This window comes from Arachis ipaensis, chromosome B8, assembly GCF_059453495.1.
Source record: "Arachis ipaensis isolate K30076 ecotype BB chromosome B8, ASM5945349v1, whole genome shotgun sequence".
Taxonomy (NCBI): domain Eukaryota; kingdom Viridiplantae; phylum Streptophyta; class Magnoliopsida; order Fabales; family Fabaceae; genus Arachis; species Arachis ipaensis.
The window spans coordinates 655,863-670,999 of record NC_142443.1 but is presented as its reverse complement, the minus strand read 5'-3'; the positions used below and the strand labels follow the sequence as shown (position 1 = coordinate 670,999).

Below are 15,137 nucleotides of genomic sequence, written 5' to 3'. Positions count from 1 at the left end.
TTTAATAAATACGTACATGTTTATGTCATCACACCATTTTAATATTTCAGGATGAAATTGATGGGACATTAGACAACAATTTTGAGAGTTTTACTGTTCATACTTGATGCATAAATTATCCTAAATTGTGATGTTTAATATAATATTTAATACACATGACTCTAACACAATTTATGTATTAATAGATTTAGAAGATTCACGTTTTTGAATTTAATCTAAAAGAATCAAATAAAATTAATCTTTTTTTATTTTATTTAAATAAAAAGCCTAAAAGATATGTGTAGAATGTATTTATCTTTTTTATTTTTTTAAAGAAATAATTGTACTAGCAAATGAAATACATAGAAAATATTAGCTTTGAAATTTAGTGTTAATGATTTTGTGGGAATCGTGTTTAATATAGTTGGTTAATATGAAGAAAGAAAAAATAAAAATAGATATTCTTTACAAGTCTAAGAAAGATATCATAAATGTTAAGATAATTCATCGCAATTTCATGTGGTAGAAGACAAAAATGTAATTATGGTATAATGTGGACTGTTTGATAAGATGAGCATAGTTGAAATTTTGGCATGATCTCTTCCATATTTGTTGCATGTCTCTTTAGTTGGTGATGTTATAGTTTATTGTGATGATACGATGGTAGTTTAATTGTATGAGTTAGGTCCTTTTTATTTGGTTGGATTTTTTCTATGGCTATCCTATTCTTGATGGCAATGCCAAAATAAATATTTTCATTAGTTGTTCTTTTTTTTTTTTCTATTTTTGGGTTGATTTTATTTTAAAAAATTTTATTAAAAATTTTTGTTATAGACAAAATTAATAATATTATGTTCAATTATTTAAGAAGACCAAATTAATATTTTGATTAGATACTTTTGTTTTATTGAAAATAAATTCTAATTTCATTAAAAATAAATTCTAGTTGGTAAGTAAAAACACAAAAACGTGCATGACAATGAAATCATAATTTCTAGACAAGTAAATTATCGTCTTATTATCTTTAAAAAATAATTTATTTATAGAATAATATTAAAAAATTAACAATAATTTGCATGAAAATAATTTATTAGTAAAATAAAAGTTAATTGATTGATTACCATAAAATTTAATTTAACGGCAAATTTGTAATTGAACATATTTTTAAAACTTAATTTAAAATCTGTTTACAGCTTAATTTAAAAGCAACTGAAAATATAAGTTATAGGAAATAAAACAAAGCTCATCAAGAAGATAAAAACAAAGACACAAAAAAAAGGGACAGATGATATCATTTATGCCATTCCTATAAAAAAATGTGAATTTTATTTTTTTTCAAAATACTAAATGTTACTTTTTCAAACAATTTGTATACATATATTTGACGAAAATTAAATAAATAAAAGTTTCAGATAAATTTAAAGAAAAATTAGTCATACCAAATTCATCCGTTAGAAATTTAGGAATAACACGTTGAAAAAATTGAAATTATTTTAAAGGTAGTTATTTGATCTACTTAAACCGATTTTTTTAAATAAACCATTTGTATAAAATAAATCGATTTTTTTTTAACCATATAGTAACACGTATCAACCATCCAAAAACAACTTCATCTACAGTCGACTGCGGGTGAGTTTTTACCCACATATATACAACGAAAGAAAAGAAGAAAAAGAGAAAGAAAAGTGATATTCAACTACCACTTCGTCCCTAACAACAACAACAACAACTAAATACATGGCGGTCAATCCAGAAGACCTCCGAAAGAAATCTCAACCTGCTTAACTAGGAACTCCTAGTGGTGGACAAGAACTACTACACTCTTTATGCTGAAGGAATAGAAGAAGATGATGAGGAAAAAAGAGAAAGAGAAAGAAAAGGGAAAAAAAAGATTGATGAACGACCAGAGAAACCGCCCGAAATGCGCCAGAAGAGACTAAAGCTTAATTTGGAACTTGAGGAGTGGAGGGACAAAGCAAGGACATTCATTATAGATAAGCTCACACCGTACTTCTGCACTCCGACAATCTCATAAAACCCTCTCTCTCTTCAAGAAGTTCACTGACTTAGATTTTGTCTCAAGATCCAAATTTCTCGTTCCTGTGCATCAACTACACACCAAAAAAGGTGATTATATGAATGAAAAAAAGCACTGCCGCTGCCATTTTTAAAGTGACCGTGGACACGGCCGAGGGATTGTTGAGCGGGATTCAACAAGCATTACAAGATGAACAGCTTCAACAGAAACAGCCATCTCCTCTTGCTGCCTCTTCTTCTGCTAATTCTTGTTCTTCCGAGAAAATTACACTGGATGAATATCTGGCAAAATCGGATGAAACATTCCTCGCATTTGAGTTTTCTTGTATCCGGCTGAGAGCCATTTTAGCCGGAATTAAGCTCTGTAAAATTGTTGCGCAGTATAATTTTTCTTGAAAAAATTACACCCATCCTTATCCAATATCTAAAAAAATAATAGTAATAAAAGGTCTAAATTCATTATATTAAACTTACTATATTTTATGATCCAAAATACTCAAAATGATACACAAAAAATTAGTAGATAAGTATTTATAAAATTAATTAATAATTTTTTTATATGATTTAGTTGTATTAAATAATAACACAACTTTACAAATAATATTATTTTTAATTCTGTTCTTCTTCCAAAAATTTTAATATGGTATAGAACTCTCAAAATTCTAAGGATATTCATCAATAGTAAAAACTTCGAATTTCAATAGGAAAAGTATAGGTAACATAAATTAAAACCCTTATCAAAATTCATCCGGTCCTTATTATATACATCCTTCAGAAAACTCAACATCAGTTCTTGTCTCACCTGTCCTTAATAGCAACAATTATCATTCTTGATCTCGATCATTTTCTATGGCTATTATTTCTAAGAACAAACATGATTTTTCATCGACACTATTGTACCTCTATCTTCTGACGATCTTCTTTTTTCAGCCTGAAAAAGATGCAACTTATTCCAACGCCAAGACTCTTAAATTCTTTAGTTTTGCAAAATTTCTTTCAGACACAACTCCCGTGAAGAGATTTCCTTCAGCCATGAGAGTTACTAGGGATGACAAATTTCCCAAATTTGAAGGAAGAAATCCAGAAAAATAGTTGTTAGAAATGTAAAAGGAGGTAAGATACTGAAGCTGGCTATCCAATGTGGAATTGAGCCATTCAAGTAATTATCATGCAATTCAAGCCTAGTCAAGGAATGAAGATTTGGTAGCTGGCCCATAAAATGATTACTTGAAAGGTCAATCTTAAGGACCTGCGAACGAAAATTGAATATCCATTTAGACAACTCTGAGAGAAAAGAATTACCGGAAAGAACAATAACCTGGAGTGATGCGCTAAAATTAGCATAGCCTAGAGATGGACTTATGCTTTCAAGGTTACAGCCCTCTAAGTGGAGGTCCACCAATGATGGAAGCACCGTCACAAAGTGAAGCCAGTTAGTTTGCATGTGAAGATCAATGTTACTGAGGTCTATGTATTCCAAGGAGGGAATGCGACAGAGCCACTCAAGACTCTTGATAGAAAGGTATTTGTTGTATGATAGATCAATGTAATTGAGAGTTGAAGAGTTCACAGTGGAATCAGATGAGATAGTTGTAAAGTCATGCAAATAATAAAATCACCCATTATTTTGTACACTGCAAGTAATAAAATGAGATGCATTCCCAAAAAATGTAAAGCAAAGCACTCTTTAATTCTAGAAGACCAACACTGTTTTTTGCTTTTATCTTAGATTTAGACCAATACAAGCCCATTTTTTATACTTAAATGGTTGAACTCTAGGCCTCTAGCATTATATATATGTAACACATTTTGTGATAAGAAAATTCTTAGATGTATTAAAGTGGGTCTCACTTTTATCCTAACAAAAACAAATAAATAAATAAAAGTATATTTTTTGTCTTTAACTTTTTGTGATTTTTTTAAAAACATTTTTAATATTTAATTTCATTTAATTTTATCCTAATATTTTTTATTTATTTAATTTTATCCTTAATATTTTTTATTTTTGTCAAAATTATTCTTAAAAATTTTTAATTTTATTCCTAACATTTTATATAGAATTAAATAAGAGTTGATTGAAATAATCCAAATTTGCAAGAGTTGATTGAGATAACTAAAGATAAATATAAGTGAATATTGAACCATGAGAATTTATTAAGGAGTGCTTTGCAAATTGCAACACTTTTACTGAGTTGAAAAATTATTATATATACATTCAAACAATATTAACTCTTTATTTCCTGTCATTTAGCTGGCATGAAATTAAGAAATACTATTTCCTTATTAGTTGTTAACTTAATATCTTGTACACACACAAGCAGCAGCTTATAGCAGAGCACAAACTATTAATAAGAAAACAATCATCACTTGGAATATCTATGTAGAACCATCACACTAGAAACAAATCCTTGTGACCTACTATATATATAATTAATGCATCACATACCAGTAAGTAACATTACACAAATGATTAGAGAAATAATATTCTGCATCAAAACCAAGAAACTATATCTACGCTTTATTTTAGAATATAAAAGTGACATTGGGATTCAATGATTAGCTAGTGATACTGTAAGCGCAATACACTGCATGAAGTATCTGCTGGATCTTTATGGCAGGTGCAGCTGATGAGATTTTATGTATTATGTTCTTCAAAAGAACCTGCAAAGATAAGAATTTTTTTTTTTTAAATCTCTACCCATTCAAGTCATTTGTGGAAGTTAATCCAAGAAATAAATATAATTGATTCGAAAGGGTGCATGTCCATATATAACAGAAAATAAAACTCAAAACATTTACCTTTTAAATATGTATGTTAGATGGTAAGAAAATAATAAAATACAAAGTATATATTTAGTTATGCCATAATTAAGAGATTACCTGCAGAGAATTGGATATCAGTGAAAGGAGTTGAGATTTGTGAGCAGCAGGACATAAAATCGGTCTCTCAAGTCATACAGAAATCTGAAGTAAGCATGTCTGCACTTGCGACTGAAGAAAATGGCACCACAAACTCCCCAAAAGCCTACAGCAAAGCCAACTCCTAAGCCCATATAGAGGCAGTTCCGAAACTCAGATTCATCATCATCATCATCATGATCATTCTCATCCAAAGTATTTGTGCCATCATCATGATTTGAGCAGTTTTTGGGAAGGGGAGGTCCACAAAGATCGACATTTCCAATATAACTAAGCTCACTGAAGCTCTGAAGTTGGGTCCCTGATGGGATTTGGCCTCTCAAGTTATTGAATGACAGGTTCAAGTTATCGAGGAAAGACAAACTGGATATACTCTCAGGAATCTGTCCTGTGAGTTCATTTTTGGATAAATCAAGAGACTCCAGTTGTGTCATGCTCCCAATCTCTTTTGGTATGGTTCCTGTTAGCCTGTTATGGGATAGGTTCAAGAAATGCAACTGAGAGAGGCTGAACAGTTGTGGAGACATTGTTCCTGTCAGATTATTACTTGAAAGATCAACCATGCGCATCAGCTTCAGGTTTTTATAATAATCCGATTGTTGACCTTTTACAAGCAATATAAGGTTGTCTCTGTATATAAAGAAAGCCCCTCCATCAAAGAATTCGTAGAAAATCCAACTGGTTGAATAGTGCATGTCAACAAAGGATGTGATATTGTTTAGGCATTTGGGTATATGACCTGAGATTCTGTTATATGCAATATCCAAAACAATGAGGAAAGGCATTTGACATATCTGTGAGGGAATGTTACCAATGAATTTGTTGGACCTTAACTGGAGAATCCTTATACTCTGCGGCATCCACTTTGGTATGTTTCCAGAGAAGCTATTCTCGCGGACATTAAGGATGGACAGGGAGCGGCAATACTGAAGTGATGAAGAAGATATGTCCCCAGACAAATTATTTTCATGCAGATGCAGTGATGTGAGATTCGACAAGAAGGCCATTGATGGGGGTATGTTGCCACTAAGATTGTTGCCTCCCAGATTAACATGACGCAGCGACTTCCAATTCATCCAGCAGTCTGTTAGTCCTCCAGATAAATTATTATCAGAAAGGTCCAAGTACTGCAATTTATTGTTGCTTTTCTTGCTGTGGCACAAGAGATGAGAGATGGACCCTGATAGAGAACTGTTGCTTAGCTGGAAGAAAACAACATTGGATGAAAGTCGAGGTAGACCACCTTTGAAATTATTTGATGTCAGCTCTATGATGCTGGAGTTCAGCAACCCTTCTGACAAGTCCCCTTCTATTGTGTTGTTGTACAATTCCAGATGCTGAATTGTGGATGTAAATCTCCAAAAGTTGTTGTTATTGTCAGCAGCTTCAAGCAAGAACTCTGAGTCTTCAATGCTGAGAGAATAGAGAGATGTCTGTGTATATACCCATTGAGGAAGTGTAGGGTGCAGTCGTCCAATGTACAGCTTCTCAAGTTGGAATGGTGGTATCCAGAGGGGATCAAAATCAAAGGTGATGTATGGTGATTTCAAAAACAAGTATTTCAAATTTTTCAGTTTTGCAAAATTTCTTTCAGACACGACCCCTGAGAAGAGGTTTTGATTGGCCATGAAGATGTATAGGGATGACAAATTTCCCAAATTTGTAGGAAGAGATCCAGAAAAATAGTTGTCATGAATGGCAAGACCGGCAAGATACTGAAGTTGGCCTATCCAATCTGGAATTGAGCCACTTAAATAGTTATCATTCAAGGCGAGCATATCCAAGAATTGAAGATTGGGCAACGTATTTGGTAGCTGGCCTATAAAATAATTTCTTGAAAGGTCAATCTGAAGGACATGAGAACTGAGATTGAATATCCATTTAGGCAACTCTGAGTGAAAAGAATTGTCTGCAAGAGAAATAAGCTGGAGTGATGTGCTAAAATTAGCATATTCAAGTGATGGACTTATGTCTTCAAGTTTACAGCTCTCTAAGTAGAGCTCCACCAATGATGGGAGCGCCGTCATCCAGTGAAGCCAGTTAGTTTCCCTGTGAAGATTAGTGTAACCAAGGTTTATGTATTCTAAGGAGGAAATGCGAGAGAGCCACTCAATACTCTTGATAGAAAGGTATTTGTTGTATGATAGATCAATGTAATTGAGAGTTGAAGAGTTGACAGTGGAATCAGATGAGATAGTTGTAAAGTCATTGAAACTCAAATCCAAATATTGTAAGTATTCCATATCCAATAGAGAGAGATTGATGTCACCTGTAAGGCATTTCTGCAAATAATAATCATCATCTACTACAGATTCTGCAAGATCATAATAATCACACTCGAGAGTGAGGTGTATGACTCTGGCAGTGATGTTGTGACAGGTGACTCCCTTCCACTGGCAGCAATCTTGCTCCTGCTGCCATGAAGATAGGAGTCCCGATGAGTCAGTGACTTCTCCTTTGAACTTCAACAGGATTTCTTTATCTCTCTCGTTGCAACAACTGCATGTCATGCATAATGTGCTCAACATCATTGCAAACACATACTTCCTCTTCCAAACTATATTATTGCTATCCATTGGTTAATTTAAGCAACCAAACCTGATTTTTAGGCTTTCTTGCTAAGCTATGTGTATATATAGGAAGATTACGATTACGATACAAGTCATTAATACAGAGACCAGATGAATCGTGTGTTAGTCTTGTGATGAGAAACTCGTTATGGATGTGAAATTTTGGGGGAGAGTTGAGTGACATGTGTTTTCCCACACCAGCTGCGGAAAATTTCTTCTGTAGTGAGCATGGATCATATGCTTTTTCTTTTTTTCTTCTTTTATTTAAAAAAATAATAAAAAAAGGTTAAAAACACAGATGAGAAGAACCCGAACCCGAACCCGCACCCAAATATGGTGCAGCATCCACCTCCATTTAGTCTCCTTGCATGGACCATGAGCATCGCCGTGAGCAAGTCAGCATCTCTGCATGAGTAATCAATGACTAATTGCATTATAACTAATAACTTATCAAGACAATGCAGGGAATCCTTTTTTTTTTTTTTTTTACCAAAGATATGAGACTCGAACTCGCAACCTCTTAATTGAGTATGGAGAGATTATGTCATTTAAGCTATTACTCATTGGTCAATGCAGGGAATCCTTATAGTTATAAAGTATGATAAAATTAATTAAATCATCATATAGTAATTCAATTTAATAATTCTCAGAAGTATATATTAAATGCTTTTATTTTGACACTCCGGAAAGTCAAATGTGTATTTGTGGTGTTTAAAGTCAATAAGTAACTCCAATGTGCATTTGTGTTAATTGAGTATACTCAACTAGGAAAAAAACAGTTATTGTCGTTTTTTAGGAGAATTAATATTTCATCAAGGCAAGTATAACAGGGCCCTGAACATTTTATGGTGAAATATTTTTGGGCATTAGTAATGAAGTGATATTTAGTCTTGTAATTTTGTGTCTCATGCATGCCTTTCACGGAACATGAGGAAAATGACTACAAAGCCGTGATTGCTTCAAACTTTGTTGCTTCAATTCTTCCATTTTTAATTCCCTTCTTCAAACGTGTACAATCAAAATTTTTAGTTGACTCACCAGTGGAGCCGTCATCAAATTTCTAAGTTAGCAACTCCTTCCAATGTGCGACACATTATAAACTAAAAATGCTAGCTAACAAAATCCTGCATTTAAGCACGTTAGAGACAGTTAAACCATGCGGTTCTTCCATTAATATATGCATACCTGCCAAAATGCAATACAATACTATACTAATTATTTGGAATTGAAAGAAAGCAAGCAACCATGGGTCCTAAACCCAAAAGATTTCCTCAGATTATGATAACAATATTACTATTAATTTATGTTAATGTTGCAAGTGTGAAGAGTGTTGAAGTTAGTCCTATATCAAAGAAAACAAGAAAGAGTGAGGAGTTTATAAGATGAGAGACTCAGTAATATCTTACTTTAAGATTTTAAGAGTTAGATGTGATATCTTCTCATCCTATGATCTCTCTCTAATTTCTCCTACCATGTGATTTGTCTTAAAAATTATAGTTTTTCTCCTTTAACATTTTTTTAAAAATATTTTTAATGGTTAATTTTATTCAATTTTGTTTTTAACGTTTTTAATTTATTTAATTTTGTCTCTAATATTTTATATGAAATTAGTGTTTAAGGATAATTTTGATACTAATAAAGTTAGAAACAAAATTAATTGAAACTAAATGTTAAAAATATTTTTTTTAAAAATTACAAACGTTAACAATAAAAAACATACTTTATCCAAAAAGAAAAAAGAAAAAAAAATAGCACAGGAATTTATTGAGATAACTAAAGATAGATGTAAGATGAATATAATATTGAACCATGAGAATTTTTTAAGGAGTGTTCTGCAAATTGCAACACTTTTACCGAGTTGATAAATTACTATACATATTCAAACATTGTTAACTCTTTATTTTCTTATTATCTTGTACGCACACAAAGCAGTAGCCTATGCCCTATAGAAAGGCGTAAACTATTAGTAAGAAAACATCGTCACTTGGAATATCTATGTAGAACCATCACACTAGAATTATATCCTTGTGACCTATATATATAATTAATGGATCACAGATCACATACCAGTAAGAGCATCTCCAATTCGATGTTTATAGAATATCATTTAATATTTTCAAAAAATGAATTACAACAACAACAACAACAAAGTCTTGTCCTATTAAGTGGGGTCGGCTACATGAATCAAACGATGCTATTGTGCTCTGTTATGTATCATGTCTACAGAGAGACCATTTACATGTAGATATTTTCAAAAAATAAATAAATAAATTTAAAATTAAAATTAGTTTATAAAATGAAGTCGATATTATTTTATAGATATTATATTATTTTAATAAAAAATTAATAAAATTTTGTTATTTATATAATTATATTGATGAAATAATTAAAAATAATATAAAATTTTAATCTATTCTATTATATAAAAATCGGATGTCTGCACTTAATGATGAAGCTGACGTAGCATGTTTCGGAGAGTGTTTTCCGATTTAATTGTTTTAATTCATTCAATACAATTTATTTCACTGACTTAATTATATCAACTAATTGATTTGATTAGATATTTAAATATTAATATAATTAATATAATTTATTATAATTTATATTACTTAATTAATTATACTACATTAATTATAATTCGTTATATTAGTGCATTAGTATTTTCAATTATAAAGTCTAAAATAAAATAAATAAATTATTATTTATTCTAATTAAATTTATTTATATACTATATGAATTAACGTTAATTTTATTGATGTTGAATAAAATTATAGAAGAATTTACGAAACAACATAAATTATTGCTCTTTCAATCAAATCATACCACATACAAAAATAAATTAAATTAAATAAATCGAATTTGTATATCTATATAAATAGAATTGAATAAATTCGATTTAGGCAAATACGTAGTAAATTGAATTCATAAGGTTCAAATTACATGCAACTTCTGAATAATTATAATGATATGGGTATTGTATATAAAAATTATCACAAAAATAATTTAAATTCCGTACAATATTTTTTTTGTATTTATGAACTATTAAAAATAAACAAAAAATATTGTATGAAATTTAAATTTTTTTGTATAGATTGTTATATAAAATACTAATATCATTATTATTATTTATTAAAACAGAGTACAACTAAGATTTTACTAACAATTTTAAATATTATATTTTTATAAAATTTTAAATTTTTTTATTATAAACACTTTTTGTAATTATTATAAATAATTTTATAAAATTTAAAAACGGCTTAAAAGATGTTATAAATAAACCATCTAACAAAAAAAACTTATTATAAAATCGGTTAAATCTGTAGTTAATTGATAAACTGTTGGAACTGGCCCGTTTTTTTTTTAAATTTCTGGTTTGTTAATAACTCCTCCAAACGGTGCCGTTTTGACTTAAAAAAAAAAAAACTGAATCTCCAACGGCTTAAGCCTGTAACCTGTAACCCAGTCCCACTTCCACACTCCTCGCTTCTCCTCTCTGAAATTGACGTGAAATTTTGATATTGAAAGAAGAACCCTAGCTCCCCAAATCGCAAGTTCGCAACCACCGCAGCGTCAGATTGAGAGAGATCGTGTTGAGATAGAATTATCTACTATTATAGGCTGAAGGTCAAGCACATGAAGCAATTAACTGAGGATCATAAAAGAAAAATGCTTATAGAACGGATGCAGGGTGAAAGAGACAAATGGCTTGCTGAGATCAACACAATCTTTGGTCATATTAAAGGTACTGTTAACAAATCTTTTGGGAATTATATCAGATTAAGAAACAAAAAACTGGTGCTATATATAAAAAATTTTTCTTTTTTTTTTAGTTGGATTTTGATAGAAATGTAAAGATTCTTGCAATCTTTACCAATACTGGGGCTGAGCAATGCTGTGACTCTCTATAAGTATAGCATAGGTGATCACCACACTTACTCTTTATCTATACTGAAATTCATAATATTTGAGTAATTTTGTAGTGGCAGGTAGCAATGGCAGCTAGGTGAGTTTTCATGTGCCATGTGAATTGTTTCACAATATTTTTTTTATCTTTCACTAAATATGAGGTCCTTTATTATTAGGTATGATCTCATCAAGTGTATCAATTCTGGTCGCACATAAGGTGTGGAAGCTAAAAGTACGTGTCATTAGACTTTGGACCGTTTCTTTGTAAAATCTGGGATGAAGATACCTATTGAGATGGTTGTCCTTGATGAAGAGGTAAAATATTCTCTTTGCATTTGAGATTTATTTTGGTAATGACTGAACAATAAACCTTATTTATCTATGACTCTATAAAATTAATGCATTCAGGGGGATACAATTCAATGTACTGCTAAAGACATATTTGTTCCTATCTTCGAGGGCCTACTCGCTGAGGGCAACATGTACATGGTCACTAATTTTGAAGTTGCTTTGAATACCATTAAGTTTAAGTCTACTAGACACAAATTTAGAATCCACTTCAAGAGGGACACGATTGTGCGTCCGATACAAGATTCTTCAATTCCATCGAATGTATTCAATTTTGTTCCGTTCAAAAAAATTCATGCAGAGTCTAAAGAAGATGGTTATTTAGTTGATAAATACATTGTTAGATTAATCTATAATGCATGTGTTGTTTAATTCTTTGAGGTCTAATTTTTTAATCCTATATATTATTTTGCACCATTTGCTGTCTTTTTTATTATGAGTATATAGTGGACAGATATGGATTTAAGTAATGGTTGTTGCTATTCCTCTCAAGTTTCAAGTATTATAGATTCGTATAATTTTTGTGAAATTTATTTAAGTGAAATTTGATTCTCTTTTTATCTTTTAATAACTAAATATACACCCCAAGAGTTTATAGAGTCTAACCGTAAAAATTAGTTATTACCCATGAAAAGGAGTTTGACTTTATTTTGGATTTTTGTCGTGAATGTTAATTTTGTATCTTTTGAATTGATTGAAAATTTTTACATAATATAATATAATATATTGTGACGGAGCATGTCTTATTTTTAAAATTTGTTTCATTAAAAAATTATATTAAGGAATAATTTTTTATTATTTCCTTCCTGTAACAATTATTCTATTCCTATAATTTTATATTAAGAAATAATATAATTTCTAACTCAATTAAATATTATTTCATTTAAATTTTGTTTAATAAAAAAATTTATAACATTTTATATATTATCTTTATAATGTCTTATAACAATTAAATAATACTTTAAAAATTAATGTCTTATTTTTATTTAAATTATGTATTAAAAATTTTTATTAAGGAAATATAATTTCATATATATATATATATATATATATATATATATATATATAAACTAAAGAATTAATATCCTTAAAGGTAACAAGTACTAACCTATATTTTTTTTCAGGAACTTCAATTTTTAGGTTCTAACTATTTATTAACACAGTCTTTTATATTTTTATTTTTAAAAAAGTTAAAAAAATCTAATTTCAACATGGATGAAACTTTGAAAAAAAATGTCATTTTTTGGAGAAAAATTTGAGCAAATAGTGTTTTGTTAATGGAAAGATTGGTGCCTTTATTTTGTAGATGTGATAGGTCAGCTTGCCTCTAGGGTTAATTTGGTCGAGTTCACATGGGATGGAAAGCCATCAAGTTATATCACCATAGAACTTGATGATCTTGAATAATACTTAATATCTTTTTGATAGTGGCTTTTGTTTTAAAATCTTATTTTGAAATTTTGTGCCTCTCTTTACTCTACAAGCATTGCTATTTCTTATAGGGGTGGACAGAAATTAAGGGTAACGTTGTGGATGTAATTTACAAAAGAATGTAAATTACATTCTTTTAAAAGCAAGAACTATACTGGCTTCCACACTAGACATCGTTGAAGAGGTTAACAACCATCTTATGGCTATCATTCCTGGAGGAAAAAAATTATATCTTAGTTCGGATTCCATTTGTATGGATGAAGGGATATGGAGAGTCAACTAGATCTCTATGGTCCTTAATTACTGAATAGCATAAATTGCTTTGGTTTGCCTTCACATAAATTAATACTCAAGGTTGGTGTTCCAGTGATGTTACTGAGGAATATTGACCAATCCAGTGGTCTTTGTAATGGTACAAGGCTACAAATTAGGAAGCTTGAAAATCATGTCATAGAATGTGAAGTCTTAACGGGTAACAATGTTGGTCATATTGCTTTGATTTTCCAAGAATGAATATGGTACCAATAAATGAAACCGTCCCAGTTAGATTCCAACGAAGACAGTTTCCATAATAGTATCATTTGCCATGACAATTGATAAGTCTCAGGGACAAACTTTATCTCATGTTGGATTGTACTTGTCCAAACCAGTTTTTACACATGGCCAACTATATGTACCACTTTCAAGAGTTAAGAGTAAGAGAGGTTTAAAAGTTTTACTTATGAATCACGTAGAAATATCTGCAAATTCAATCATCAATGTTGTTTATAGAAAAGTATTTGAAAAAATAGTATTCTAATGTAAATATTTTAATTTTATTTTAAATTATGTATCAGTGTATAATTATTTTACTTTAAAAAATATAAAATAATTATTACTCATTTTTTTAAGTTAAACTTTGATTTTAATAATAATTTTATAAATTTCTTAAAATAATAATTATTTTAGATTTTTGTTATAAATATCGAAGCATATCATTTTTTTATTTTTATAAATTTTTACGTGATGAGCACGGGTTCATACACTAGTTAAACTAATACTAAATATTAGATGATCAAATTTTATTTTATTGAGAAAGTCTAGGGACCAGCACTTTTGTTAAAATCTGGCCAGCACTTAACCATCAAAAGAAAAATGATTAATCCTACATCATTGGTTATCATCTCATACCATTAAAAATATTGATGATGGCTAATTGATGGCTAAACATCACAAATTCTGCTGGCCCCTAGCACTCCTCTATTTTATTTGATGCCAGCTCTATGATGCTGGAGTTCAGCAACACTTCTGACAAGTCCCCTTCTATTGTGTTGTTGTACAAATCTAGATGCTGAATTGTGGATGTAAATCTCCAAAAGTTGTTGTTATTGTCAGCAGCTTCAAGCAAGAACTCTGAGTTTTCAATGATGAGAAAATAGAGAGATGTCTGTGTATATATCCATTGAGGAAGTGTAGGGTGCAGTCGTCCAAGGGACAGCTTCTCAAGTTGGAAAGGTGGTATCCATTGGAGATCAAAATCAAAGGTGATGATTGGTGATCCCAAAGACAAGAATTTCAAATTTTTCAGTATTGCAACTCTGAGTGAAAAGAATTACTTGGAAGAGAAATAAGCTGGAGTGATGTGCTAAAATTAGCATATACAAGAGATGGACTTATGTCTTCAAGTTTACAGCTGTATAAGTACAGCTCCACCAATGATGGGAGCGCCGTCATCCAATGAAGCCAGTTAGTTTCCATGTAAAGATTAGTGTAACCAAGGTTTATATATTCCAAGGAGGAAATGCGAGAGAGCCACTCAAGGCTGTGAATAAAAAGGTTTAAGTTGACTGATAGATCCATGTAATTGAGAGTTGAAGAGTTCACAGTGGAATTAGATGAGATAGTTGAATCGTTATTGAACTTTTAAAAAACTGTCTGAAAAATACTATTAAGCTACCGGTGTTTTAT

General features: G+C 30.5%; 1 protein-coding gene across 1 annotated transcript; it reads right to left on the bottom strand.

Moving 5' to 3' along the window:
• Positions 1-4,411: 4,411 nt before the first annotated feature.
• On the bottom strand, positions 4,412-7,625 carry LOC107610324 (receptor-like protein EIX2). The gene is made up of 2 exons (XM_016312386.3): positions 4,897-7,625; positions 4,412-4,677 (listed from the first exon to the last, which is right to left on the bottom strand). The coding sequence occupies exon 1, from the start codon at positions 7,509-7,511 to the stop codon at positions 4,914-4,916; it is 2,598 nt and encodes an 865-aa protein (XP_016167872.3). The 5' UTR covers positions 7,512-7,625; the 3' UTR covers positions 4,412-4,677; positions 4,897-4,913.
• Positions 7,626-15,137: the final 7,512 nt, after the last annotated feature.